Source organism: Aquarana catesbeiana, linkage group LG04 (genome assembly GCF_042186555.1).
Source record: "Aquarana catesbeiana isolate 2022-GZ linkage group LG04, ASM4218655v1, whole genome shotgun sequence".
NCBI classification, from domain to species: domain Eukaryota; kingdom Metazoa; phylum Chordata; class Amphibia; order Anura; family Ranidae; genus Aquarana; species Aquarana catesbeiana.
The window spans coordinates 543097959-543124645 of NC_133327.1; the positions used below are offsets into that span (position 1 = coordinate 543097959).

At 45.7% G+C, this 26687-nt stretch overlaps 1 protein-coding gene across 1 annotated transcript in view; it reads right to left on the reverse strand.

Moving 5' to 3' along the window:
- The window catches only part of SNX9 (sorting nexin 9), a 232665-nt gene that overhangs the window by 35574 nt on the left and 170404 nt on the right, over window positions 1-26687 (reverse strand). Inside the window, exons 12-15 of the mRNA XM_073627898.1 lie at window positions 26194-26297; window positions 16172-16249; window positions 14714-14790; window positions 1339-1428 (exon numbers count right to left, since the gene is read on the reverse strand). Of these exons, the coding sequence (XP_073483999.1) occupies window positions 1339-1428; window positions 14714-14790; window positions 16172-16249; window positions 26194-26297 (349 nt within the window). The remainder of the gene's footprint in view (window positions 1-1338; window positions 1429-14713; window positions 14791-16171; window positions 16250-26193; window positions 26298-26687) is intronic.

The following is a 26687-nucleotide window of genomic DNA, read 5'->3' on the forward strand; positions in this document are numbered from 1 at the left end:
ATAACTTTGTCAGGACGGCAGTCCACCTTTCAGAATTTACATCACCTGTTTTGCAGGGAAGATTTAGGTCAGTAGCAAAATGCAGGGACTGGCATTGCAGATCTCCTTTTGAAAATGCCAGCTTCACTCAATGCATACTTGTCCTAGGTCTATGACTTAAAGTGGTTGTAAACCCTCACATATACCCAGTGAAGTGACTGGCCTCAGGTGATACACAGAGATGAAACAAATCTCCCTACATAAGTTGTACTTGTTTATCTATAGCAATATTTCCTCTACATCCATTTAAAGTGCAGAATTTACACAGGATCTCTCAGCTCTGAAAAGAAGGGGGAGGAGAGCTAATGTTACATCAATGAGGAGAGGTCTGAGAGCTGATTGGAGGGAAGGGACACACCCCCTTCACACAGCACACAGGAACAGAGCGGAGGCTGTCAATCAGCTGGAGGCTCCTCCCTTGTCACCCTTTTTCTCTTGGTGTCAGGAAAATTAGTCAGAAGAGGAATAAAGTGGCAGACAGAAACTACACTTAGTGTTCTTAAATGAGACAAGTACACAACATAGAAGGATATGCTTTGTTCATATTTCATATCTGAGGTTAACATTTACTTTAGGTACACAAAATCAGAAAATCAGTTGCAGAAGGAGGTCAACAATGATCCTTTCAGCATCTCTTTCAGGATAGGTATACCCTAAAATCCATTTCTATCTTTTTATAAACTAAGGACAGATTTACTGCAGAAATAGGCCAATATTCTTTGTGTCATTTTCAGCAACCTGTGAATCCATGTTTGCGGTTATGGAAGCCAATTTTACTCCATCCTGGCAATAGTCCATGGTTGCAATAAAGTGTCCAAACAGAGCATTATCCGATATATAGTGTATTCTTTACATACAGGGGGGGTCCTATATGTTCTGGATGAGCTGCTTTGTTCACTAAAGACTGGAACACGAAGCACAAACGTTGTGGGGTTGATTTACAAAAGGCATATAAGGCTGTTCATTTTGCAAGGAAATTTTGAATTTGCAAGGGAATTTTCCCTTGGCTTCATTTTGCAAAGAAATCACGTGTATGAAAAAATAACAAAACAATATTCTAGCTTGGACATGAGTGGATAATGGAGCTTCACCTCATTCACTTAGCTAAGGGAGAATTCCCTTGAAAACTGAGCAGCCTATTTGCCTTTAGTAAATCAACCCCACAATGTTTTGTTTTACCAGTCTTTAGTGAGCAGAGTAGCTCATCCAGAACATATGGATTCAGCTCAGCCTTGGCTAGAACACATAAAGTGCAGTATGTTTCACATTTGCATAAACACAGAAAGACTTCAAAGGCACCTTGTGGGCAGAAATCATGTCTGGAAAGCAGCTCAGAAAGCCTTTGTACTCATGATTGGTTTCCATCAGGTAATGGAGATCTTTCCTTGGCTGAAAAACAAAAAAAAATTGAAAACTTAAAGTTTTGAAAATTTAATTTTTCTGCTATATAATACTGAAATGATTGTCACGTACACGGTCTGTATGAAACAAATACATACACACTATACACAACACTAAGTACTTTTTGGGTATATACACCAACTACCTCAAGAGACTGTACATTATTTTCTTCTAAAGGAAAGCTACTGTTGCAGATTTATACCCTGACCAACTTTCAATATAATTAGGCAGTATGATAAAATTACATCTCCAAAAACTTTTGGAAGACTATCACTTTTTTCTGCAAACATGCAATGGCAGTAGCCACATTTTAAGACCTCAGGCTCAATAAAGCATGTGTTATACCTTTATGTAACTGTTATTTTCTGCTTTAACAATTTTATTGCTAAAAATAAAAATTATAATGGCAAATAATGGTCATTCTAAGGACTCTTTCATATGTATAGCAGTGCATACCACCTTCTGAAAAGCGATCTGTGGGGGATCAGTTTTAAGGGCCCCTTCACACTGCAGCACATGAATTTTTATTTTGCAGCACTTTTAAAATGCATTATGGGCTTTTAAAAAATGCAGCGCACGTTTTAAATGCGTTGCATGCAGCGCATAAGCCATGAATAGTTGGCTGTTAAGGACTTCATTGGGATCGGCTCCCTAACAACCAGCTATTCATTGGTTGTTAAGGACACCGGCAGGTAGTTGTTAAGGAGCTGGAACCCGACAGCGTCCTCAAAAGCCTGTGATAATATCTTCCCCAGGGTCAGCATACTCCAGCTCAGGAGCGATGCTACCACCAGAGGGGGGAGGTGGAGAAACAGCAGGCGGAATAGTAGGGAGCATCTACTCCCAGAATCTGAGGGGCAGAGGCAGGGGAAGGCGGATCTGAGGGGTGAAGGCATGGGGAGGCGGATCTGAGGGGTGGAGGCAGGGGAAGGCGGATCTAAAGGGGCGAAGGCATGGGAAGGCGGATCTGAGGGGTGGAGGCAGGGGAAGGCGGATCTGAGGGGCGAAGGCATGGGAAGGCGGATCTGAGGGGTGAAGGCATGGGAAGGCGGATCTGAGGGGTGGAGGCAGGGGAAGGCGGATCTGAGGGGCGAAGGCATGGGAAGGCGGATCTGAGGGGTGGAAGCAGGGGAAGGCGGATCTGAGGGGCGAAGGCATGGGAAGGCAGATCTGAGGGGCGGAGGCTTGGGAAGGCGGATCTGAGGGGTGGAGGCAGGGGAAGGCAGATCTGAGGGGCGAAGGCATGGGAAGGCGGATCTGAGGGGTGGAGGCAGGGGAAGGCGGATCTGAGGGGCGAAGGCATGGGAAGGCGGATCTGAGGGGGCGAAGGCTTGGGAAGGCGGATCTGAGGGGTGGAGGCAGGGGAAGGCGGATCTGAGGGGCGAAGGCATGGGAAGGCGGATCTGAGGGGTGGAGGCAGGGGAAGGCGGATCTGAGGGGCAGAGGCAGGGGAAGGCGGATCTGACGGGAGGAGGCAGGCGAAGTCCGGACATAGATACTGGTGAGCACTAGGGGGACAGGCTGTGTGGGGGGGGAGGAGGGGGGGTGGGGACACTATTTACATCCCCGCTGATTGTTAAAGAAGCCTGCATGTGCCGGGTACTTAACAATCAGCTATTCACTGGTTGTTAAGGGCGCCGCTCCTTAAAGAGGTTGTAAACCTCCACTGGTAAGTTGTACCTATAGGTAAGCCTATAATAAGGCTTACCTATAGGTACTGTTAATATCTCCTAAACGTGCGCCGTTTAGGAGATATTTTCTGTACACTGCGCCAATGATGTCATCGGTGCATGCGCTGTGAAGAAGCGGCCGCCCATGACGTTTTTTCAATAGTGAGTGCCACGACTGACATGCACGCAGGAGTGAAGTCACATGACCTCGGCCAGTCACCCCGAGAACATTGATGCAGCCTGCAATGGGGACAGTGCGAGCTTCATTTGCAGGTAAGTGTCACATAATGTGCTAGTATGTGATGCATACTAGCGAATTATGCTTTTACTTTGCAGGGGGAAAAAAAGGGACGTAAAACCCATCAGGGTTTACTTCTCTTTAACAACCAGCAAAAATGCACCTAGAACGCACTCTGGCTGCATTCTTTTTTTTGCGGTATCCATTTATGTCAACGGAAGATGCATCTTTGGTATGCTTTTTAAAAGTGCACCAAAGGTGCAGCACGCATGCTGCGTTTTTCAAACCGCAGCGCAAACACAGCACAGTGATGTGAAAAGTCTCAGCTTTAAACACAAATAATTTTTGATGTGCTTTTGTCCCGCTGCAAAAGCGCATTAGTGAGAAAAGGCCTAAAGAAGGCTGTTTGGCTGCAACTGGCAGGCGTTCAGGAGGCAATTCTGCGTTTGGCTCATGGTTGGCGCTCCCCACTGACCTCAATGGGCAAGTTGACAGTTGGTGTCACCTGTCAAACTCTGCAGGCCAAGTCAAAATTGCTGTGGCTGTGAAGCAAAGCATTGCAGCAGCAGCATGTGTACCGCCCTGTCTGGCTGCAATGTTAGAATTTAGGTGGGCCCCTGGTGCAGGGGTGGTAAAACTGCTTAACCACCTGTTTTTAACACCCCCCATGTGAAAAAGCCCTAACTTAGTGAAGGAATCACTAAATGAAAATGATTCCTGTTTTAGCTGTGGATGCTTATGTACTGAATCCTGCTGCCGTTTCTCCTGCGATGGTATTACAAAGCCAAAAAAGAAAAAAAAAAGAAAACACCAGCGTCAAAACTTGACAACACATCATAATGGCTATTTGGAAATCAAATAATAGGATTTTTTAAAAACAGCTTACCTGTAAAATCCTTTTCTTTCGAAGGACATCACGGGACACAGAGCCACAGTAATTACTGATGGGTTATATAGGTATCACTGGTGATTGGACACTGGCACACCCTATCAGGAAGTTCAACCCCCTATATAATCCCTCCCCCTTGCAGGGATACCTCAGTTTTGTAGCCAAGCAATATAGTGTATTAGAAGAGGGGCAGGACCTCTGTGTCCCGTGATGTCCTTCGAAAGAAAAGGATTTTACAGGTAAGCTGTTTTAAAAAATCCTATTTTCTTTCTCGAACATCACGGGACACAGAGCCACAGTAATTACTGATGGGATGTCCCAGAGCAATGCTACCTGAGGGGGGGGAACCACGACCAAGTAGGGTGCAATCAGACCTGAGGACCCTGTACCGCTGCCTGCAGCACACTACGCCCAAAGGCGATATCCTCATGCCTTCTCACATCCACCTGATAGAATCTGGTGAATGTATGAACTGAAGACCAGGTTGCGGCCTTGCAGATTTGAGCCATAGAGGCCCGGTGATGCACTGCCCAAGAAGCACCAATAGCCCTTGTGGAATGTGCCCTGATCTGAAACGGAGGAATCTTCTGTTTCAAACCGTAAGCTTGAATGATCAACTGTCGAATCCATTTAGAAATGGTAGCTTTTGACGCTGCCTGTCCTCTATTGGGACCCTCTGGCAGCACAAACAAAACATCCGTCTTGCGGATCTGAGTAGTTGCCCCTAGATAGGCCTTAACTGCTCTTACTACATCCAACGAATGTAGAGATCTCTCTTCCGGAGAACAGGGATCTGGAAAAAAGGAAGGTAGAACAATGTCTTGGTTTAAATGAAAATCAGAAACCACCTTCGGTAAAAAACTAGGATGAGGGCGTAGTACCACTCTATCCTTGTGTATAATCAAATAAGGCTCCTTACAGGAAAGAGCTGCTAATTCTGATACTCTTCTAGCAGAAGAGATGGCCACCAGAAAAATTAATTTCCTTGTCAACAAGACCAAAGGAATCTGACTTATTGGTTCAAAAGGCTGTTTCTGTAACACAGCCAGCACCAAATTCAAGTCCCAGGGGTTTAGGGGCGCTTTAACCGGAGGATTAAGACGCATCACCCCCTGCATAAAGTTTCGGACCAAAGAATGCGAAGCAAGTGGCCGCTGAAATAATACTGATAAAGCAGAAACCTGGCCCTTGATGGTACTCAAGGCCAGCTTCATCTCTAATCCCATCTGTAGAAAATCAAGGATTCTACCTATGATATATTTCCTGGGATGCCAACCTCTGGAGTCACACCAGGTTATATAAGCCTTCCAGACTCTATGATAAATCATCCTGGAAGCTGGCTTCCTTGCATTAATCAAGGTAGATATGACAGGACCTGAGAGCCCACGACTCTTCAGAACGTGGGTCTCAATAGCCAAACCGTCAAATTTAGCGCTTGTAAGGCAGGATGGAACACTGGACCTTGAGATAACAGGTCTGGGCATACCGGTAGGGTCCACGGGGAACCCACCGTCATCCTTACTATTTCTGCATACCAAGTCCTTCTGGGCCAAGCGGGGGCCACCAGAAGTACCGACTTCCTTTCCTGCCTGATCCTGCGAAGGAGTCGTGGTAGTAGCAGAATAGGCGGGAATGCGTAAATCAGTGAGAACCGATGCCACGGAATCACCAACGCATCCGTCCCGCATGCAAGAGGATCTTTTGTCCTTGCCACAAATCTGTCTATCTTTTTGTTGAATCGGGATGCAAAGAGATCTACATCTGGAACCCCCCATCTTTGGCATATGGCCCAAAAGACGTCGGGATGCAGAGACCATTCCCCTGGAAGTAACTGCTGGCGACTTAGATAGTCCGCCTGCCAATTTTCTATTCCCGGGATGAAAACTGCCGATATGCATGGCACATGCATCTCTGCCCAGACTAAGATCTGGTTCACCTCTTTTTGAGCAGCTCGGCTCCGGGTGCCTCCCTGATGATTGACATAAGCCACTGCTGTGGCATTGTCGGACTGGATCCTGACCGGACGACCCTGTAGCCTGATAGTCCAGGCTTTTAGAGCTAGATGTATCGCCCGGATCTCCAGAATGTTGACGGGTAAGGTCCTCTCTGTCTTGGACCATACCCCCCCTTGGACCGCAGCCTGTTCCAGAACTGCTCCCCAACCTGACAGACTGGCATCTGTTGTTACCACCGTCCAGGTAACCGGTAGAAAGGATTTCCCCTTCTGCAGGTTTTCGGGTATGAGCCACCAATTGAGGCTCTGACGCACCGCATGCGACAGGTGCATCGGAAAGTCTAATGCCTGAACCTTCTTGTTCCAGGTCGACAGAATACTGTGTTGCAGCATTCTTGAGTGAAACTGAGCATAGGGAACTGCTTCGAATGAAGACACCATCTTCCCTAGTAGCCTCATACAAAGGCGGACTGAGGGACCCTTCTTGGTCCTTACTGTCAGAATCAGCTCTCTCAAAGCAGTGATCTTTGCCTGGGGTAGAAATATTTTCTCCTGGCTTGTATCTATAATCAGACCTAAATACTCCAGTCTTCTTACTGGTTTTAGGAAAGACTTTTCCAAGTTGAGGATCCAACCCAGGTGTTCTAGATACCCGACTGTGGTCCTCAAGTTTCCATTCAAAGAGGCTATCGACCGGTCTATCAAGAGCAGGTCGTCTAGGTATGCTATGACAGCTATACCCTGAGCCCTTAATCTGGCCAGAGGAGGAGCCAAGATCTTTGTGAACACTCGAGGTGCAGTGGCTATCCCGAAAGGCAGAGCCACAAACTGGAAATGGCGCCCTCCTACCTCGAAGCGCAGAAACTTCTGATGAGCAGGAAAAATGGGCACATGCAGATATGCATCTCTGATGTCTATTGATGCCAGAAATTCTCCTCCCTGCAGGGTGGGAACTACTGTTCGAATTGATTCCATGAGGAAGGATTGAATCCTTAGGAATCGGTTCAGATCCCTTAAGTCCAGAATGGGCCTGACATCCCCATTTGGCTTTTGGACCGTAAAAAGGTTGGAATAGAAGCCCAATCCCTGGTCCTTTGCGGGAACTATCATAATGACCTCCTGCGACAAAAGTCGCTCTAACTCTAGAAGGAGCGACTGCTTCTTCTCTGGGTCTCTGGGAACATTTGATCTGAGGAACCGAGGAGAGGGGAATTCCTGAAACTCCAGCTTGTACCCTAAGGTTACCGTGGAGATTACCCATCTGTCCTGGAAGTCCTCCTGCCAGAGCTCTGAGAACTGTCGCAGTCTTCCCCCCACTCGAGTGAGCGGGGGCACCCCCTCATGCAGAGGTCTTAGTGTTTTGCCTAGTAGGCTTCTTTCCCCAGGACTTCTTTTGTCCCTGGGGTTGACTCTTGTCTCTGGACCCCGATGGAGGCGGCCGTCGAGACTGCCTGGAGGCTGAAGCCCCCGGCGCTGGGGAAAGAGTCCGTTTGAAAGAGGGACGCTTACTCTTCTTCTTGACAGGTAAGAGAGTGCTTTTCACACAAGAGATTCTCTTGATATAGTTATCCAAGTCCTCTCCAAACAACCTTGCACCACGAAATGGAAACCCAGCCAGTAGCTTCTTACATGGTGCTTCGGCTGACCAATTTTTCAACCATAGGATTCTACGTATATGCACCAACCCCAGTGAAAGACAGGAGGTTTGCACGATAGAATCTCTAATGGCGTCAACCACAAAGCATAAGGCCGCTGGAAGGTTAGCAAACCCCTGGGCCTGCTGTTCAGGTAATACTTTGATGACCTGCTTAACATGGTCTCTTAAGTATTGACAGACTCCAATTGCTGCTACTGCAGGTTGGGCCACTGATCCTGCTAAGGAGAAAACATCCTTCAATAGGGATTCCATCCTTTTATCTACAGGATCCCTGAGCATCTGAGCATTGTCTACAGGACAAGTCAGGCTATTATTTACGGAGGAAATGGCGGCATCAATAGCCGGTATTCCCCACATTTTCATAAACTTTTCTTCCATCGGATAAAGTGTTGAAAACTTTCTCGGCGGAAAAAAACGTTTGTCTGGGTGATCCCACTCAGAATAAATAGGCTTTTCAAGTAAAGTATGAACAGGAAAAGCATGTGCTGCTTGGAAAGGTTTCAGTGACCCCAAAGCAGAAGAGGATTCTTTAGCAGTTTCAGATATGGGCAACTTAAATGTGGAGCGGACCAATCCAGTGAGGATCTGCACTAAGACTTTCTCCTCTTGGGAAGTCGCAGAGGGTCCCTCTCCACCTGAATCCTCCGAAGAGGAATCATCCATCCCATCCCGATCCTCTGAAAGGGATTCATCTCCTTTATCCCAGAGCTCCTCTGTCTGAGGGTCTTGGGGAACAGAGGAAAGCCTAGTGCGTTTTCTTCCACTGAGTGAAGACGTAATCACGGCCATTAATCTTTCCTCTAGACCATTAATGGTTGAGGAAAAAACCTCTTGTGTAATATATACAGGGGCTGAAGTGCCAGAAGCAGGTGTAGCCCCTGACCCCGATGGCTCTCCCTGGCTAGCCGTCCCTGGCCCATCTTTAGGGGGGGAGGATGCTGCCGACAGGGGGCCCTCAGAACCTGAACGAGATCCCCTAGTGTCTCTGGTTCCTGGGGTGCTTGAACCTCTTCTACCCATAGTGCAAAGCAACAAGGTGTGAGGTATACAAATGAACACTGCCCGCTGAGCGATGTAGTCTGGCTAAAAGCCTTGCTACCCAATGCTCAGTCTGGTGTTACTTCAGTAAATGCTGCCTAGGAGAATGCCTGTGTCCCACCTTACATGCGACCGTCAGCTCTGTGTCTCTCAGAAGGCTGAGTGCACCTGTACAGAGTGCCTTTAATAGCCTGCAGCTGGCCTGAGTGAGAGTCTAAACACTCTGTGCTGACGTCCCGCCCCCTCCTCTACCGCCCCCCCCCCTCGAGTTTTGAAAAAAACGAGCGCTTCCCGCGCTGCCGACTCTCCTGTCATGCTTCCGGAGAAAGGCTGGGGTTGGGGGGGGGGGTGGGAGGGAGGGAGACTGGTAACAAGATCTGCCTGAACGGCTATCTTGAGAGATGGTGGCCATTAGGCCGCAGAGCCCGAGTGGTATAACCACTTTCTAGACCCCTGTGGCCCCTCTCTAGCCTGGGGGGAACATTCAAACATGAGAAATCCCCCTTTCCACCTTACCTGTTTGCAGCCTGCTTGAGACGCTGGGACATAAACAGCGATTACAACACCTGAGACAGAGTCAGCATGTGTAGGTTTGTGCTCTTGGCAGCCCCCGGTGGTCACAATAGGCATAGCATGCATTTACCTTAAAGGAGAAAAGCCACTAGAACTCAAAAATTCTGTGGAATCTCCTCTTACCTTATCCAGCCGCAGGGTGCTGTTTACACAGACCCAATCTTCACCTCTCACGGTGGGCTCCGTTTGAAAAACCGTCAGAGACTGGGGCCCCCATCAGTAGGGGGATCCAACAGTTCTGGGACCGTAAAGCACCTCGCCAGAAATTAGGAAGTTTAAAGCTATTTTCTGATCTGCGGGGTCCAGCTCTCTAAAAAGAGAAGCATTACGGGTAAAACCTCGTTTCTTCGGACACGAGGCCCGGGTACCATTCAATTCGGCCATGAAAAGACACTTTGAATGGATCCGGTTCGCCTGGCTTGCCCCAGTATAGGATCTTAGGATATTCCCTTTGGAGCTCAGCACAGGACATCTTTACACGTCCATCACTTAAGACACTGGCGTAAAAACTGAGGTATCCCTGCAAGGGGGAGGGATTATATAGGGGGTTGAACTTCCTGATACGGTGTTCCAGTGTCCAATCACCAGTGATACCTATATAACCCATCAGTAATTACTGTGGCTCTGTGTCCCGTGATGTTCGAGAAAGAAATATAAATCTCTCAGCTAAAGTCCCTGAGTCAACCTGCCACCATCCACATAAAACTAAAACATCATTCTTTGGTGGACTTACTATTTTATATCAGCTATGGTATCAAAACGCTATAGCGCTCCTTACCTCTTATTTGAGTGAAGTGCCAGTGGCAAAACAGAAAGAAGACATAAATAAAACATAAAGTGGCTACAAATCTGCTAAGGCACACATTATGAGTTTAGAGCGAATGACACGAGACACCAAACTGAAACTTTAAGTGAATTAATGGTATTCATTTATATTTCTAAAGCACTTTTCTTCCTTGGGACTCAAAGCAGTTCATCTGCTGTTGGGGCAGACGGTATGGCAGCCATCCCTGGCAAGCTCAGTAGAATATCATAGTAGGCCCCCTTTTTTAGACAGGGGCCAATTAACCTACCAGCATGTCTTTTGAGTGTGCCATGGAGAACATGCAACTCCATACACCATAGTGACACTGTACTACACTATTATTGTTTATAACAGTGATGATCACTGTTATACGCAATAGTTTCAGCTGTCATGAACGGCTTTCATTCATGACAGCTTGATTAGTATTGTGATCTGTGACTGGCTACAGCTAATCACAATACAGGATGTGATGGCGCAGGTACCATGTGAGAGCGCCAGGGGGGCGCACCAGTGCATGTGCTCACTGCGATGTAAGAGTACGTCACGGCACATGCAGCTGCCGCCCCCTCGCAGTACATTTACTGTGAGCGGGTCAGCAAGTGGTATTGTTTTATACCATTCATAAATTTTATTGAAATGAACTGTTTCTCATGATACAATTTTGCAATACCCCTAGTATTCAATCTGATGCATGAAGACTATGATCAGTTTTATAATAAATACAATAAAATATGGACTTTTTATGGTATATAGAGCTAATCGTTTTTGTGTGCTGTTTGTTGGACGTAACAAAGTATACAGTGCATCCAGAAAGTCTTCACAAAGCTTCACTTTTTCCACATTTTGTTATGTTACTTTCCAAATTTATTAAAAATAAAAAACAAAAAAATCACATGTACATAAGTATTCACAGCCTTTGCCATGTCACTCAAAATTGAGCCCAGGTGCACCCTGTTTGCGCTGATCATCCTTGAGATGTTTCTACAACTTGATTGGAGTCCATCTGTGGTAAATTCAGTTGATTGGACAGGATTTGGAAAGGCACACACCTGTCTATATAAGGTCCCACAGTTAACAGTGCATGTCAGAGCACAAACCAAGCCATGAAGTCCAAGGAATTGTTTGTAGACCTCCGAGACAGGTTTGTATCGAGGCACAGATCTGGGGAAGGGTACAGAAAAATGTCTGCAGCATTGAAGGTCCCAATGAGCACAGTGGCCTCCATCATCCATAAATGGAAGAAGTTTGGAAACACCAGGACTCTTCCTAGAGCCGGCAGCCCAGCCAAACTGAGCGATCAGAGAGGAGGGCCTTAGTCAGGGAGGTGACCAAGAACCCGATGGTCACTCTGACAGAGCTCTAGCGTTTCTCTGTGGAGAACCTTACAGAAGAACAACCATTTCTGCAGAACTGCACCAATCAGGCCTGTATGGTAGAGTGGCCAGAAGTAAGCCACTCCTCAGTAAAAAAGGCAAATGACAGCCTGCCTGGAGTTTGCCAAAAGGCACCTGAAGGACTCCGACCATGAAAAACAAAATTCTCTGGTCTGATGAAACAAAGATTAACCTCTTTGGCCTGAATGGCAAGCGTCATGTCTGGAGAAAACCAGGTACCGCTCATCACCTGGCCAATACCATCCCTAGAATGAAGCATAGTGGTGGCAGCATCATGCTATTGCAAGTTTTTCAGCATCAGAAACTGGAAGACTAGTCAGGATCGAGGGAATGATGAATGCAGCAATGTACAGAGACATCCTTGATAAAAACCTGCTCCAGAGTGCTCTGGACCTCAGACTGGGGCTAAGGTTCATCACCCAATAGGACAACGACCCTAAGCACACAGCCAAGATAACAAAAGAGTGGCTACAAGACAACTCTGTGAATGTCCTTGAGTGGCCCAGCCAGAGCTCAGACTCTGGAGAGATCTGAAAATAGCCGTGTACTGACACTCCCCATCCAACCTGATGGGAGCTTAAGAGGTCCTGCAAAGAAGAATGACAGAAACTGCACAAAAATAGGTGTGCCAAGCTTGTTGCATCATACTCAAAAAGACTTGAGGCTGTAATTGGTGCCAAAGGTGCTTCAACAAAGTATTGAGCAAAGGCTGTGAGAATACTTGTGTACATGGGATTTTTTTATTTTTAATAAAGTTGCAAAGATTTCAAACAAACTTCTTTCATGTTGTCATTATGGGGTATTGTTTGTAGAATTTTTAAGAAAATAATGCTTTTAATCCATTTTGGAATAAGGCTGTAACATAACAAAATTTGTAAAAAGTGAAGCGCTGTGAATACTTTCCGGATGCACTGTACCTTGATCACACACTCATTAGTAGTTGCGGGTAGAGCTGTGTGTTTTGTGAACTACATTTACATCTGCTCCTGAAGAAGCGAGCAAAGACTTGCAAAACGCGTTGAGTTAATGATGCCTATGTATTACTGTATATCAACAATTCCAATATATGTATGTGGCCGCTTGGTATGCTGTATCTATCACTGCCAAGTGGCTTGGCACTTCTGCTTAGGTATCCCATATACGATGAATGTTATACATTTTTAATACATTTATAAACTATGTTTACTTTGTATACTCTACTCCCACGGGTGCTATTCTTTGTTGTTGCCTCTCTCTCTTCATTGGCTCACTGGCTTTGACTGACAGCAGCGGGAGCCAATGGTGTTCCGCTGCTGTCTCAGCCAATGAGGAGGAGAGTCCCGGCCCCCGGGCAGCCGAGTCTCTTGTGCAACATCGCTGGATAGAGATGGGCTCAGGTAAGTATTGGGGGGGGCTGCTGCACACAGAAGGTTTTTTATCTTAATGCATAGAATGCATTAAGATAAAAAACCTTCTCCCTTTACAATCACTTTGAGTTTGTTTGGTGTTGCATTTTGAAAAAACGCAACATTTAAAAACCAACTCTGGCACAGGTCAGCTGCTCATTTTGTCTGGGGTTGAGGAGAAAGCTTATACTCACCTGATCCTTTGTGCCATCAGAAAATGGCGCTCCCCCACAGTCCAGCAGTGGACTGGTCCTGATCTATAGAGCCTGCTCTGGGCTTGATAACATCAGGAACAGTCCACAACTCAAGACCGTGGGAGTGTGGGGGTGCTGGACCAGTTTTGTGCTGGGAGGATCAGAGAGTTAGGTAAGTATACCTCCCTTCTCACCACTAAACAAAAAAGAGCATTTAACCCATGCAGTGCGGGCACAGCTGCCCCCTGCAAGGGAACGCTTTTTTTTGCCCAGAGATGGGCTTTAAATTAAAAAAAAAAAAAAAAACAGAAACCTTTATTTCATTTGTAAATAACTTTGCAATGGTTTGAGAACAAAAGGGTGAACCGCTCCAGGTGGTGTACTGAAGAAAACGCCCTCCTCAAAGTGGAAGCCAGGTTCAGGCTCAGCACGAGCAATATTGAAGAAATGGATTCTAGACAACCGCACTCCGATAAAAGCCTTTATTGTAATGAATAGTCAACGTTCATGTGACAACAGAAGCAGTACAAACATCTGATGCGTTTCACAACATCATTGTTACTCAGTCATGCTATGACTAAGCAACAATGATGTTGTGAAACGCGTCAGGTGTTTGTCCTGCTTCTGTTGTCACATGAACGTTGACTATTCATTAAAATAAAGGCTTTTATCGGAGTGCGGCTGTCAAGAATCTGTTTCTTCAATTTTGCAATGGTTTGTACTAGAATTATAATTTTTAGTGTCTTTATATGGGACAGATGATAGAATAACATTTATGCATTTTATCTACAGTAAGATTGATCTAAATCGATAAAAAAAAAACTTTTTTTTTAAATGTGTTATTTTTTATGGATAGCAAAAAAATAAACACATTTTTGCAAGACAATATCATTGAAAGAAAGTTTTTTTGTCCTAAAAAAAACAATATATGTATTACTTTGTCATCGCAAGTAATGGCAAAGTCAAATTAATAGGTAGAAATTTAAAAATTGCTCTGGTCAGTGTACAGGTATGAGAGCTGAAGTGGTTAAATCATTTTTTCTCACAAGGTACAATCGAGTTTTATCAAGCTGGCAGATGAGCAAACATTCTGTAGTCCAGGGAAAATTGGTGATCAACATTAGTGGACCATGAATTAGTGTATTTAGTTATGCAAAACAGATATGAATGCATGGTGGATACTGGGGGCAGGGGATAGAGTACACACTGTGGTCTACAGCAAAGATAGGAGTGAAGCATATATTAGTCAGTGTGTGAGGAGAAGGGTTACCTCTGTATAGAATCATGCACAGTTTATTCTGTGTTTAGTTTTTGACTAGTGCTGAGAAGAAAAGCTCAGAAATATTCAATTAAAATAAAAGGCTTGCATTCCACATTCCAATCCTGATAACATTTAAAAAAAAATGATTTCTATGCCATAAACTGCTGATTCTGCATGATCTACTCTTCAGATAAATACTGTATGTCTGGTTTTACCTGCTCTTCCACCAAGGTGGCTATTGCTTCATATGTTTTCCCTGCTTCTGTGATAGCACTGTTTAAATCAGTTTCACCTATAAAACAAAAAATATCAGTAAAAAGGTTGCTCATGTTTATGGAACAATGTTCTAGATAGGCGAACCAGTTCCCACAAACCTAGTTAACAGCAAATCCAAATACAAGAAAATGCTGTCAAGCTAAACATGCTTAAGTCCCCCCAAGGCTCCCAGAGTTCATGACAATCCCAGACCCAACTGTATGGAGCTCGAGAGGCATTAAATGCTTCACTGATATTTGCAAAGAAGGTTCCTTTGTAACTTCTGATAGGTTGAAACAAAGATATGAATTTCCAAACTCCCTATTTTTCAGGTTCCTACAACTCCGCCATGCCTACCATTACCAGTTTAGTACTAGGCCACTTCAGCTGTTGCAGGATGACCTAGAATCCCTGTTGCATGAAGGAGATTTGGAGAAGGCCCTGTTAGTGATTTATAAAGCTTCATTGCCATTGGTTCACGTAAGGTTCAACCTACTGCAATAGAAATGGCGGGTGGAGGTTCTGGAATTGGATAGGGAGGACTTGGAGGATGCCTGGGAATACTCAATTGTTTAATTGGTTGCCACAAGGGATAGGTTGATACAATTTTAAATTGTGCATATCGCCGGCGTATCTTACCCCTCAATGGCACCTAATTGCTGGCGAAGTGCGGACGCACCTGTTGATTTTTTTGCATGTCTTTTGGTCCTGCCCCCCATATTCCAGAGTTCTGAGCCGCATTGGTTCAATTTATTTATTCACTAGCCACAACATCAGTTCCCCAAACAGTTGCTGTATCTCTGCTGGGTTAGGTTAATCACCTAGCATTTAGCAGAGAGTCTAGGACCCTACTAAGTTTACTCCTCCTCTATGGCAGGAAGGAAATTGTGTTAGTTTGGAAATCAGACAGGCCTCCTTCTTTAGACTGTTGGCAGAAACTGATCATTCTGCTCTACTTTAAGGGGGCTTGTTTGCTATTGTTTCGGGGGGTGGGGGTGGTGTGGTGGACCTAATTGGTCCTTCGCGCAAACCCATCCCTCCTCCCTCTCCACTTTTGCCTCCCGTGGGAAAGTTGTTTTGCACTTTACCAGTACCTACCTTGTTCCATATGCCTGCCTCTCGCACCATTATACTTACTTTAGGATTATTGTTTCAGCTGCTACTGTATATATGTAAATTTTTTTACATGTGATATCTCTCTCTTGACTGTGAGGTATACCTAACTGTTGTAAAATCCTAACTGTTGTTAGGATTTTTTTCTGTTAATGTCAAGCCAGAATGCCCAGAGGCTCTGTTTTGTAATTTTTTCATAAAACTTTAATTAACACAATATATATGTGTGTAAAAAAGCATGTTTAAGTCTCACATTTACAGTACATCAGTACACAAATGACATACATTACTACAAAGAGGGGTACCTTGATAGCCACTGGAGCTGAAAACCAATGACAAATTCTGCAAAGCTCTTCCTATCTTCTGATATTCCTTCGGCAGTGCTATTTAGGAAAAAATTACCAAAATTAAACTTTATTTAATTATTGATCATTCATCTCCAGTAGAAAACCCCTACATCACAACACACAATTAACTAGCGCAAAGTGCTATTATGAATAAAAATATTGCATCAGCTACATACAGCGGGATAAGGATTTCCCCTACTACCAGGACAAAATTGAGTTGGGATGAAATGAGGAATGCTTAGCCATTCACAGGAGGCCTTGTATTTCATCAATAAATACCGGGCTTCCTCTGTTTAGCTGAGGTGGAGAGGCGGGCAGATGTCATCACAATCTTCCCTCAGCCAGTCAGAGAAAGTCTTGTACTCACTGATGAAATACAAAGCTTCCATTGAATGGATGAGCAGCATTCAGCCCGACTTGATTTTGTTCTTGGAGTAGTACGGAAGTGCCCATCCCGCTGCCAGAACACAGCACTGTATACTGTATGTAGCTGATGTTAACTACAGTTTATACAGCACTCTCCATGAGTGCATCTGTTAGTGAAGGAAATAGTTTGTTTGGACCAGCTATATAAAGCCAAAGAAACTTGGAGTTAGGCTTTAGGGGTGAAGTCCTGCAATGAGATTAGTTGAAAAAATAGGATTTTTTAAAACAGCTTACCTGTAAAATCCTTTTCTTTCGAAGGACATCACGGGACACAGAGCCACAGTAATTACTGATGGGTTATATAGGTATCACTGGTGATTGGACACTGGCACACCCTATCAGGAAGTTCAACCCCCTATATAATCCCTCCCCCTTGCAGGGATACCTCAGTTTTGTAGCCAAGCAATATAGTGTATTAGAAGAGGGGCGGGACCTCTGTGTCCCGTGATGTCCTTCGAAAGAAAAGGATTTTACAGGTAAGCTGTTTTAAAAAATCCTATTTTCTTTCTCGAACATCACGGGACACAGAGCCACAGTAATTACTGATGGGATGTCCCAGAGCAATGCTACCTGAGGGGGGGGAACCACGACCAAGTAGGGTGCAATCAGACCTGAGGACCCTGTACCGCTGCCTGCAGCACACTACGCCCAAAGGCGATATCCTCATGCCTTCTCACATCCACCTGATAGAATCTGGTGAATGTATGAACTGAAGACCAGGTTGCGGCCTTGCAGATTTGAGCCATAGAGGCCCGGTGATGCACTGCCCAAGAAGCACCAATAGCCCTTGTGGAATGTGCCCTGATCTGAAACGGAGGAATCTTCTGTTTCAAACCGTAAGCTTGAATGATCAACTGTCGAATCCATTTAGAAATGGTAGCTTTTGACGCTGCCTGTCCTCTATTGGGACCCTCTGGCAGCACAAACAAAACATCCGTCTTGCGGATCTGAGTAGTTGCCCCTAGATAGGCCTTAACTGCTCTTACTACATCCAACGAATGTAGAGATCTCTCTTCCGGAGAACAGGGATCTGGAAAAAAGGAAGGTAGAACAATGTCTTGGTTTAAATGAAAATCAGAAACCACCTTCGGTAAAAAACTAGGATTAGGGCGTAGTACCACTCTATCCCTGTGTATAATCAAATAAGGCTCCTTACAGGAAAGAGCTGCTAATTCTGATACTCTTCTAGCAGAAGAGATGGCCACCAGAAAAATTAATTTCCTTGTCAACAAGACCAAAGGAATCTGACTTATTGGTTCAAAAGGCTGTTTCTGTAACACAGCCAGGACCAAATTCAAGTCCCAGGGGTTTAGGGGCGCTTTAACCGGAGGATTAAGACGCATCACCCCCTGCATAAAGTTTCGGACCAAAGAATGCGAAGCAAGTGGCCGCTGAAATAATACTGATAAAGCAGAAACCTGGCCCTTGATGGTACTCAAGGCCAGCTTCATCTCTAATCCCATCTGTAGAAAATCAAGGATTCTACCTATGACATATTTCCTGGGATGCCAACCTCTGGATTCACACCAGGTTATATAAGCCTTCCAGACTCTATGATAAATCATCCTGGAAGCTGGCTTCCTTGCATTAATCAAGGTAGATATGACAGGACCTGAGAGCCCACGACTCTTCAGAACGTGGGTCTCAATAGCCAAACCGTCAAATTTAGCGCTTGTAAGGCAGGATGGAACACTGGACCCTGAGATAACAGGTCTGGGCGTACCGGTAGGGTCCACGGGGAACCCACCGTCATCCTTACTATTTCTGCATACCAAGTCCTTCTGGGCCAAGCGGGGGCCACCAGAAGTACCGACTTCCTTTCCTGCCTGATCCTGCGAAGGAGTCGTGGTAGTAGCAGAATAGGCGGGAATGCGTAAATCAGTGAGAACCGATGCCACGGAATCACCAACGCATCCGTCCCGCATGCAAGAGGATCTTTTGTCCTTGCCACAAATCTGTCTATCTTTTTGTTGAATCGGGATGCAAAGAGATCTACATCTGGAACCCCCCATCTTTGGCATATGGCCCAAAAGACGTCGGGATGCAGAGACCATTCCCCTGGAAGTAACTGCTGGCGACTTAGATAGTCCGCCTGCCAATTCTCTATTCCCGGGATGAAAACTGCCGATATGCATGGCACATGCATCTCTGCCCAGACTAAGATCTGGTTCACCTCTTTTTGAGCAGCTCGGCTCCGGGTGCCTCCCTGATGATTGACATAAGCCACTGCTGTGGCATTGTCGGACTGGATCCTGACCGGACAACCCTGTAGCCTGATAGTCCAGGCTTTTAGAGCTAGATGTATCGCCCGGATCTCCAGAATGTTGATGGGTAAGGTCCTCTCTGTCTTGGACCATACCCCTTGGACCGCAGCCTGTTCCAGAACTGCTCCCCAACCTGACAGACTGGCATCTGTTGTTACCACCGTCCAGGTAACCGGTAAAAAGGATTTCCCCTTCTGCAGGTTTTCGGGTATGAGCCACCAATTGAGGCTCTGACGCACCGCATGCGACAGGTGCATCGGAAAGTCTAATGCCTGAACCTTCTTGTTCCAGGTCGACAGAATACTGTGTTGCAGCATTCTTGAGTGAAACTGAGCATAGGGAACTGCTTCGAATGAAGACACCATCTTCCCTAGTAGTCTCATACAAAGGCGGACTGAGGGACCCTTCTTGGTCCTTACTGTCAGAATCAGCTCTCTCAAAGCAGTGATCTTTGCCTGGGGTAGAAATATTTTCTCCTGGCTTGTATCTATAATCAGACCTAAATACTCCAGTCTTCTTACTGGTTTTAGGAAAGACTTTTCTAAGTTGAGGATCCAACCCAGGTGTTCTAGATACCTGACCGTGGTCCTCAAGTTTCCATTCAAAGAGGCTACCGACCGGTCTATCAAGAGCAGGTCGTCTAGGTATGCTATGACAGCTATACCCTGAGCCCTTAATCTGGCCAGAGGAGGAGCCAAGATCTTTGTGAACACTCGAGGTGCAGTGGCTATCCCAAAAGGCAGAGCCACAAACTGGAAATGGCGCCCTCCTACCTCGAAGCGCAGAAACTTCTGATGAGCAGGAAAAATGGGCACATGCAGATATGCATCTCTGATGTCTATTGATGCCAGAAATTCTCCTCCCTGCAGGGTGGGAACTAGTGTTCGAATTGATTCCATGCGGAAGGATTGAATCCTTAGGAATCGGTTCAGATCCCTTAAGTCCAAAATGGGCCTGACATCCCCATTTGGCTTTTGGACTTCTTTTGTCCCTGGGGTTCTTTTGTCCCTGGGGTTGACTCTTGTCTCTGGACCCCGATGGAGGCGGCCGTCGAGACTGCCTGGAGGCTGAAGCCCCCGGCGCTGGGGAAAGAGTCCGTTTGAAAGAGGGACGCTTACTCTTCTTCTTGACAGGTAAGAGAGTGCTTTTCACACAAGAGATTCTCTTGATATAGTTATCCAAGTCCTCTCCAAACAACCTTGCACCACGAAATGGAAACCCAGCCAGTAGCTTCTTACATGGTGCTTCGGCTGACCAATTTTTCAACCATAGGATTCTACGTATATGCACCAACCCCAGTGAAAGATGGGAGGTTTGCACGATAGAACCTCTAATGGCGTCAACCACAAAGCATAAGGCCGCTGGAAGGTTAGCAAACCCCTGGGCCTGCTGTTCAGGTAATACTTTGATGACCTGCTTAACATGGTCTCTTAAGTATTGACAGACTCCAATCGCTGCTACTGCAGGTTGGGCCACTGATCCTGCTAAGGAGAAAACATCCTTCAATAGGGATTCCATCCTTTTATTTACAGGATCCCTGAGCATCTGAGCATTGTCTACAGGACAAGTCAGGCTATTATTTACGGAGGAAATGGCGGCATCAATAGCCGGTATTCCCCACATTTTCATAAACTTTTCTTCCATCGGATAAAGTGTTGAAAACTTTCTCGGCGGAAAAAAACGTTTGTCTGGGTGATCCCACTCAAAATAAATAAGCTTTTCAAGTAAAGTATGAACAGGAAAAGCATGTGCTGCTTGGAAAGGTTTCAGTGACCCCAAAGCAGAAGAGGATTCTTTAGCAGTTTCAGGTATGGGCAACTTAAATGTGGAGCGGACCAATCCAGTGAGGATCTGCACTAAGACTTTCTCCTCTTGGGAAGTCGCAGAGGGTCCCTCTCCACCTGAATCCTCCGAAGAGGAATCATCCATCCCATCCCGATCCTCTGAAAGGGATTCATCTCCTTTATCCCAGAGCTCCTCTGTCTGAGGGTCTTGGGGAACAGAGGAAAGCCTAGTGCGTTTTCTTCCACTGAGTGAAGACGTAATCACGGCCATTAATCTTTCCTCTAGACCATTAATGGTTGAGGAAAAAACCTCTTGTGTAATATATACAGGGGCTGAAGTGCCAGAAGCAGGTGTAGCCCCTGACCCCGATGGCTCTCCCTGGCTAGCCGTCCCTGGCCCATCTTTAGGGGGGGAGGATGCTGCCGACAGGGGGCCCTCAGAACCTGAACGAGATCCCCTAGTGTCTCTGGTTCCTGGGGTGCTTGAACCTCTTCTACCCATAGTGCAAAGCAACAAGGTGTGAGGTATACAAATGAACACTTCCCGCTGAGCGATGTAGTCTGGCTAAAAGCCTTGCTACCCAATGCTCAGTCTGGTGTTACTTCAGTAAATGCTGCCTAGGAGAATGCCTGTGTCCCACCTTACATGCGACCGTCAGCTCTGTGTCTCTCAGAAGGCTGAGTGCACCTGTACAGAGTGCCTTTAATAGCCTGCAGCTGGCCTGAGTGGGAGTCTAAACACTCTGTGCTGACGTCCCGCCCCCAAAAAACGAGCGCTTCCCGCACTGCCGACTCTCCTGTCATGCTTCTGGAGAAAAGGCTGGGGGGGGGGAGGCTGGTAACAAGATCTGCCTGAACGGCTATCTTCAGAGATGGTGGCCATTAGGCCGCAGAGCCCGGGTGGTATAACCACTTTCTAGACCCCTGTGGCCCCTCTCTAGCCTGGGGGGAACATTCAAACCTGAGAAATCCCCCTTTCCACCTTACCTGCTTGCAGCCTGCTTTGAGATGCTGGGACATAATCAGCACTGAACACCTGAGACAGTCAGTCAGCATGTGTAGGTTTGTGCTCTTGGCAGCCCCCGGTGGTCACAATAGGCATAGCATGCATTTACCTTAAAGGAGAAAAGCCACTAGAACTCAAAAATTCTGTGGAATCTCCTCTTACCTTATCCAGCCGCAGGGTGCGGTTTACACAGACCCAATCTTCACCTCTCACGGTGGGCTCCGTTTGAAAAAACCGTCAGAGACTGGGGCCCCCATCAGTAGGGGGATCCAACAGTTCTGGGACCGTAAAGCACCTCGCCAGAAATTAGGAAGTTTAAAGCCATTTTCTGATCTGCGGGGTCCAGCTCTCTAAAAAGAGAAGCATTACGGGTAAAACCTCGTTTCTTCGGACACGAGGCCCGGGTACCATTCAATTCGGCCATGAAAAGACACTTTGAATGGATCCGGTTCGCCTGGCTTGCCCCAGTATAGGATCTTAGGATATTCCCTTTGGAGCTCAGCACAGGACATCTTTACACGTCCATCACCTAAGACACTGGCGTAAAAACTGAGGTATCCCTGCAAGGGGGAGGGATTATATAGGGGGTTGAACTTCCTGATAGGGTGTGCCAGTGTCCAATCACCAGTGATACCTATATAACCCATCAGTAATTACTGTGGCTCTGTGTCCCGTGATGTTCGAGAAAGAAACTTACTTTGGGCCAACTTGGCTCAAATGAACTATCCAGACGCCACCTAAATGTGGCTGATGGCGACGTTGTAATTCATTGCTGTAGCCCAGTACTACACATAGTAAATATAAAAATATCGGTAGCACAAAAGGGACACTGATCCCAGCACTCAACTGGAAAAATAAAATTAATGCACTAAAAGCTGCATGAATGAAAGAAATAATAAAAGTATGCAAAGATAAAACGAAGGAGGAAATTATCCCAGCATTAATAGTGCTAAGCAATATACCTGAAGATATACAGTGCAATATATACAGAATAAATAAATCATACACAAAACATAAGTCCGTGTGTGAAAATATCCATAAACAGTTTTTAAAGTAGAAGAGTTGCTTCGTGACCCATCAGAACCAAGAGAAATCCTTCAAAGCCTGAATACTATCACCGAGAAAACACCTTGTGTACCAAAGAGTCCTGTTGGTAATGCACTCACCGAAAATCAGCGATAAATGAGCCTTATATCTCCATACACCATTGAATAGATTCCTAAACTGGGATCCGATCCTTCATAAGTCAGCGCAGATGAAAAACACTAAAGCCATGGAAATGTCTGGAATCATGGATGAGCACAAGAAAAAACCTCTATAACCCAAGCATGGGAGTCCATCCCTCATTTTAAGGAAACACCAGGCTATAGTGTTTTTCATCTTCGCTGACTTATGAAGGATCGGATCCCAGTTTAGGAATCTATTCAGTGGTGTATGGAGATATAAGGCTCATTTATCGCCGGTTTTCGGTGAGTGCATTACCAACGGGGCTCTTTGGTACACAAGGTGTTTTCTCGGTGATGGTATTTCAGGCTTTGAAGGATTTATCTGCTTTGATCTAAACCATTCCATTGTAGCTCTGGCTGTATGTTTGAGGTCGTTGTCCTGCTGGAAGGTGAACCTTCACCCCAGCCTTAAGTCTTTTGCAGACTCTAACAGGTTTTCTTCTAAGATTGCCCTGTATTTGGCTCCATCCATCTTCCCACCAACTCTGACCAGCTTCCCTGTCCCTGCTGAGTCAGTGGGAGCCGCCCCCTAATCCATGCATCCGGCCCCTAATCTACATGCAGGTTGCCGGATGCCTGGATTTTAATGTTTTTTTTTTTAAGCACATGATTAGAGCCTGAGGCTTTAATTGACTTTAAAAAGGGTGGGCTTGGGGCGCAGAGCACTACACCCTGAGCCCACCCAGTTTTGTGACAATAGTGAATTAATATTCGCTACTGCCTTTCTGCTTCTCCTCCCGGCCAATCAGGAAACGGGTCTTAAAACTCGATTGGCCGAGAGGAGAAGCGATCATATTGGCCAAGAGCAGGGGGGAGGTGCCGAGGAGACGCAGGGGGAAGCCGCCGAAATTGCCCATGGCCTGGATGGGGTAAATACGGGGCCGATGGACAGACGGGTGAGTGACGTGGGGGGGTTTGACCGACTGACCAACCGATCGACAGAAGGGGGGGGGGGTCAGGTGGTTTGTGTGCCGCCCCCAAAGCACCAGCCACCACTGTCCAGAGTTACCATAGGCCTCTTGGCTGCTTCTCTGATTAATGCTCTCCTTGCCCGGCCTGTCAGTTTAGCTGGGTGGCCATGTTTTGGTAGGTTTGCAGTTATTCCATACTCTTTCCATTTTTGGATGATGGATTGAACAGTGCCCCCCTTGAGATTTTCAAAGGTTGGGATATTTTTTTATAGCCTAACCCTGCTTTAAAGGACCCCACAACTTTATCCCTGACCAGTCTGGTGTGTTCCTTGGCCTTCACGATGGTGTTCATTCACTAAGGTTCTCTAACAGACCTCTGAGGACTTCACAGAACAGTTGTATTTATACTGAGATTAAATTATACACAGGCCTTCTGAAGGCAACTGGTTCCACTAGATTTTAGTTAGGGGTATCAGAGTAAAGGGGGCTGAATACAAATGCAAGCCACACTTATATATATATATATATATATATATATATATATAAAAATGTTGAAAACCATTTATCATTTTTCTTCCACTTCACAATTATGTGCCACTTTGTGTTGTTCTATCACATAAAATCCCAATAAAATACAATTACGTTTTTGGTTGTAACATGACAAAATGTGGAAAATTTCAAGGGTTACAAATACTTTTTCAAGGCATTGTATCTGGTCACATGCAAAATAATCTACGTAGGTGTCCCGGTCCGCTGATGATAGCAAATCAGGGCCGCTGGAGATGTAGAGGCGGTCTTCCCCCAAACTGACATCCCTTCCACCCTATACCCATAGGATCCCGGAACTTCTCCTCCAGCCCTTTGAGCACCTCCAGAGGCCCCGATTTGCTATTATCGGTGGACTGGGACACCTATGGAGATTATTTTGCATGTGGACAAATACGTACCGTGAGTTCTAACATTTTTTAAACTGCCCACTAGATGGCGCTTTTCCCTTTCTATATACACACATAATAGCAGTGGGGGAAATCGCACCACATTCCTGTTCAAATCTCATGCAACTCTTTGCAGTATGATTTGCGCAAATTTTTTTTGGTATCAGCGAATAATTTGCTGAAAGTATCAGTACTTGTACTCACCAATAGAAAAACGGTATCGGTGCAACCCTGATAGAAAATACCGGTAGCCAAGCCCTCAACTGTATAAGTAACATAATATGAAAGAGATGTTTTAAGCAGCAACTGCCCAAGAGCCACCAGTCAGTTTTCTAGTACAGGTTAGCACACTTGCGGCTTTTTACATGGGTGGACTCCGCCTGCAGATCCACCTGCTCAGCAGCAGATCTGTCCGCTGATCCCTGCTGACTCAGGCGCTGAGCAGGCAGATGACAGGTCTATGTCTGCTCATGTGCACTAACCTGTACTAGAAAACTGACTGGAGGCTCTTGGGCAGTTGCTACATACAACATCTCTTTTATATTATGTTACTTATACAGTTGAGGGGTTGGCTACCAGTATTTTCTATTAGGACTGCACCAATACTGACTTTTTATCGGCGAGTACGAGTACCGATACATTCGGCCAAGTACTCGCCGATATGAAGCAGAAACAGACACAGCCCCCCTTCTCTATGGGCAGTCAGACCGCCTGTCTGTTTACATCAGACTGTCACCCGATCCTATCCACCAGATGGATGGGGGATGAATCCCCCATCTGTCTGTTTTTAGCGGATAGGATCGGATTGGATGTCAGCGAGTGTAAACGGTCACATGTCCGTTTACATCTGCCACTCCATAAATGGCAATAGATGGTCTGACCAGGTCCTCCTATAAAACTGACAGGCGGACCCCATTGGGCTGCTAGTGTGAAAGGGGCCCAATAGGGCCAGTATACTAAAAATGTAATATCTCGGTTAGAGGTGGAGCCGGAGTCAAACCCTGGCATCTTTTAGGTCTTCCACTCTCTGACAGAATGATCTCCCTGTCGTAATTCCGGGCTGTCCACTTGGAAGATTTTGGTGTTCCCACCAACCTTTGTATGATTCTCCTCTTGTTGCATTTTCCATAACAGAAACTTAATTTAAAAAAATCCAACAGGAAGAGTGGGAACACTTCATAATGGACACAGGATGTGTGCAGACCCAAGAATTTATCCACCAATTACCAAACACTGAAATACCAACTAAGTAGACTAACCCTTTATGCTAAAACTGTACTGTCTGCTCTAGATACTTCAATTTTTAACTACAGTTTTTATATCAGGCCAAATGAGTTATCTAAAGGCCACACAGAAGAGAGGCTTGTCTAGAATAAAATGACAAATGTTATCGCCTTCCATAAATGTTATCAATTAAGAGTAACATACGCCCTGTGCATCGTTTCCAGTGTTCCTGGCCCACGTTGAGCAGATCCTTCACACCATCATCCATGGCTCTTGTGAACCTGCTGACTGCTTCACACTTCTGTTCTCTGTATGGTGTAAAAACAGTAAGTTACATCCCAATTTTAACTTTTCATACAGAAAATGTTCAGCATTTTTCATTCAAGAGGTATCATTGCACAATAATTGCACTTCTTCATCATTACTACACCAGTAATGCATACGTAATAAGATGGGCTAATTAGTATGAGGGAACATGGCATGGAGAAACAGTGCGTCATTTAAACCGTCCTACAGCTGTCAGATGCAGTTAGCTACCAACATAAAAGCTCCAGTTTGGGGACCTTTTAAAAAAGCAGAAAAGAGGCCTTGTTTAGGTTTTATATTTGTACATTTTCCGTGGTTTAAATGTCAGCCTTTCGACTGGGCTGCTTGTTACTGTGAAAGTAATACAAGAATGAACACTGCAAAGTATTTTA